Source organism: Cystoisospora suis (genome assembly GCF_002600585.1).
Source record: "Cystoisospora suis strain Wien I chromosome Unknown contig_2650, whole genome shotgun sequence".
Classification (NCBI taxonomy): Eukaryota; Apicomplexa; class Conoidasida; order Eucoccidiorida; family Sarcocystidae; genus Cystoisospora; species Cystoisospora suis.
The window spans coordinates 595-849 of NW_027155448.1; the positions used below are offsets into that span (position 1 = coordinate 595).

A 255-nucleotide genomic window follows, 5' to 3' on the forward strand; every position below is an offset into this window, starting at 1 on the left:
ATTTCTTCTTCTTTTTCGTTGATGAGAAGACCCGCCATGAGTAATAGGAGGAGTGAGTGTGAGGTGTGTAAATCGCTCTGCCTACCTGCAAACTTCGCCGAGAGAGGAGAGAAGCAAAGCACGACGTGAAGATTGTCTCGAACCCGATCCATGAAGAAGTTGTACAAGTTCACTAAGTTCTCTTCCTGGCCCGGGCGCTGCTTCACAAAGTCCGCTCTTCTCTCAGCTACCATGCCTACAAGACAAAAGAAAGAA

At 47.8% G+C, this 255-nt stretch overlaps 1 protein-coding gene across 1 annotated transcript in view; it reads right to left on the reverse strand.

The window, feature by feature from the left end:
- Positions 1-86: 86 nt before the first annotated feature.
- CSUI_005475 (dynein gamma flagellar outer) overlaps positions 87-255 on the reverse strand; it is a gene marked incomplete at both ends in the record, with an annotated part of 1267 nt that continues 1098 nt past the window's right edge. Inside the window, one exon of the mRNA XM_068065651.1 lies at positions 87-235. Coding sequence (XP_067922373.1) covers positions 87-235 — 149 coding nt within the window. The remainder of the gene's footprint in view (positions 236-255) is intronic.